At 39.9% G+C, this 2,499-nt stretch overlaps 1 protein-coding gene across 1 annotated transcript in view; it reads right to left on the reverse strand.

The window, feature by feature from the left end:
• Positions 1-2,499, reverse strand: part of LOC108357919 (centaurin-gamma-1A-like) — a 100,589-nt gene that overhangs the window by 10,046 nt on the left and 88,044 nt on the right. Inside the window, 3 exon segments of the mRNA XM_017609002.1 lie at positions 1,363-1,581; positions 1,657-1,774; positions 1,854-2,498. Coding sequence (XP_017464491.1) covers positions 1,363-1,581; positions 1,657-1,774; positions 1,854-2,498 — 982 coding nt within the window.

Raw genomic sequence — 2,499 nt, forward strand, 5'->3', positions numbered from 1 at the left:
AGCACTTGCTGGCTCTTTGACTGCTTTAAGAGCCAAAAATCTGCCCATCCCTTTTCTACAGAGTAGATTATGTGTAACTCCTTCCGATTTTTTTAATGAAGTTTTCAAGGAGTTCCTTAGAATTGCAAAAAATCTGCGTTAATCTGCGTATGTGGGGATATAACTTTCTCCTTTTGTTACTTTGGTCGGTCAATAATAGCCTAAATTTTTCAAAAAACCTCGCACTTATTTGTCCAAATGCGCCAATCTTCGAATTTGTCGTGAATTTCGGTGTTATGTTCGCGAGACGTTAAACTTTACCCTTTATCAGTGTCTGATCCCTGCCTACCGAATAACATTGTGAAATAAACGAATGAAATGTCCAAAATCAATAGTTATCTTATAATCAAAATGGTTAACAAGCTTGACATGCACGCTTAAAAATAATGCGTCCATAGTTATGCACCAGTAAAAACTAACATGTTTGCACTTTGTTATTCAAAGGCTTTAAAAAATAGATTTGGTCCTTCGAGTTGATGAACGTAAAGGGCCGTTAACCTGGCATCACCGATTTTTTCCTAAATTTCTTTAAGTTGACGCAAACTCCAAAAAATTAATGCGTCTACAGTTATGCTTCTCAGTGTATACTATATTTCGGCAGCATTAATGCAAAAAGGTCCTTTTCGTCAAATGTGAAATTTAATAGGTGAAGTGAAAAAACGTTTTAAATTTAAATAGGAAATGCTTTCAGAGCCGTTCTAAAGATGCCAATAAATCTGCGCCTGGTTTAATATATGGTATTGAATTTTGATATGGAGAAGTGTCTGAGAGCCAGTTAGGGAATATTAAAAAAGCGAATTTCTAATGCATCGATATACCCTTCATAATGGTAAGATGACATTTATGCAGTGACAACTAAGTCAAAGGCGATTTCTGTGACAATTGTACATAGAGGGTATAATCGAAGCCCTCGATGTGTAAGTCAGGGAGGTACTTTATATCCGTATTTTGTATCGTTTTTGTCTATTATAAAATTATGTTCAGGTGTGGTGAATTAGGTAATTTATTCATGGCAGGGATGTGATGTTATGCCACGTAATTTAGCATAGCGATTCTTAAAAGCAGGGATGTCCAGCCATACTGTTTAGTTTTGGTGGTTCGTTTTGTTGAACAGTAAATAAAATGCATTGGAATCAAAGGAGAAAATGTTGCCTCAAATTTAAGTTATACCTCTGTAGCTGCCAAACCGATAATAAATTATGGCTATAGGCTGCGCATCCCTGCTTTTAAATCGTCTATACAGGTTCGATTAATGTGATGATTCTTAGAAAAAGGCCGAATTATCTTTTAATAAATATATATTTTTTTCTCTCTTTAACGTACCTGATCACCGCCTCAATTAATTGCTGTCCCGGCGTCGTATTTGTATTCGCATTGCACTGTGCTAGAAACTCTTTAGCCTCATATTTGCTGCGTATCCACGCTTCCTTTTCTTCGCGTGTAGAATTATGCTTTGGTTTGCTGCGTTGGCGTGTGTTTGCTTCCCACACTGAATTGGCTAGACTATTGCCTATAGCTAGCATTACACTAAGGTGACCGGCACTGCAAACCGAACAAATAGGCATATACATAAGTCACTCACACTTTGACTAGTTAGACAAAAAAAAAAACACTTACGGCCAATCATCTAAGCCCAGCGAACGCACTTTGGAAATGTGTGAACCCAAGTTGCGATGAATGCCAGAACATTCGATGCACATTAGCACACCCAGATTTAGACTAGCCCATTCAGGATCTGCAATAATATAAAGTTAAGTGTAAGCGAACATTTCGAACACTTCTAACCAAATACCGTTCTTTAGGAATCTACTTACTCGGCGCATCGCAGTCGACACAATAGCCATTGCCTGGCACGCGCGTACGTATCGCCACCATTGAGGCCAGCTCGCTTGTGGTCGCCGGTTTAGTTTTCGTACTTTCAATTCCCTGCAGACTCTTGAAGATCTCCTGCTCGATAGCAGCTACCCAGTCGTCACGATCCTCAGAGCTTGCTGCCTCAAAATGCCACTGTTTCGAATCCAAAGATACAATGAAAAATTCATAAATATCTGAATCGTCTACTTCATTCGATTTCACACTGCTGCTCTTCATGCGACGATGACGTTTCTTGACATTTGGTGTCTGAGATTCTAATTTGTTGGCCGCATTCACGGCGAGTAATTCACGTTGTTGCTGCTGCAAATGTTGCTGGCTATCACTGCCAGCGATAAATGTCTGTGAATTGGAGTTGGACATGGCGATGCCCTCATCGCCACTGGTCTGCTGCGAAGAGTTCGATTTGACTGGCTCGCGTAGCGTATCGAAGGCTGTGAGCAGTACTTTTTCCGTTAGCTTCTTCTCCTTGTTATCCTTGACAATCGATAGACAACCAATGCCTTCGCTTAGTCCATTTTGCCCATGACTACGACCATTCGCATGCATTGATGTTGTAAGCGCGCTATTGGTGATGATCGATTTAGA

The sequence above is a fragment of the Rhagoletis zephyria genome, unplaced genomic scaffold, assembly GCF_001687245.7.
Source record: "Rhagoletis zephyria isolate East Lansing unplaced genomic scaffold, Rhagoletis_zephyria_1.1 Rzeph_scaffold_00182, whole genome shotgun sequence".
Taxonomy (NCBI): Eukaryota; Metazoa; Arthropoda; class Insecta; order Diptera; family Tephritidae; genus Rhagoletis; species Rhagoletis zephyria.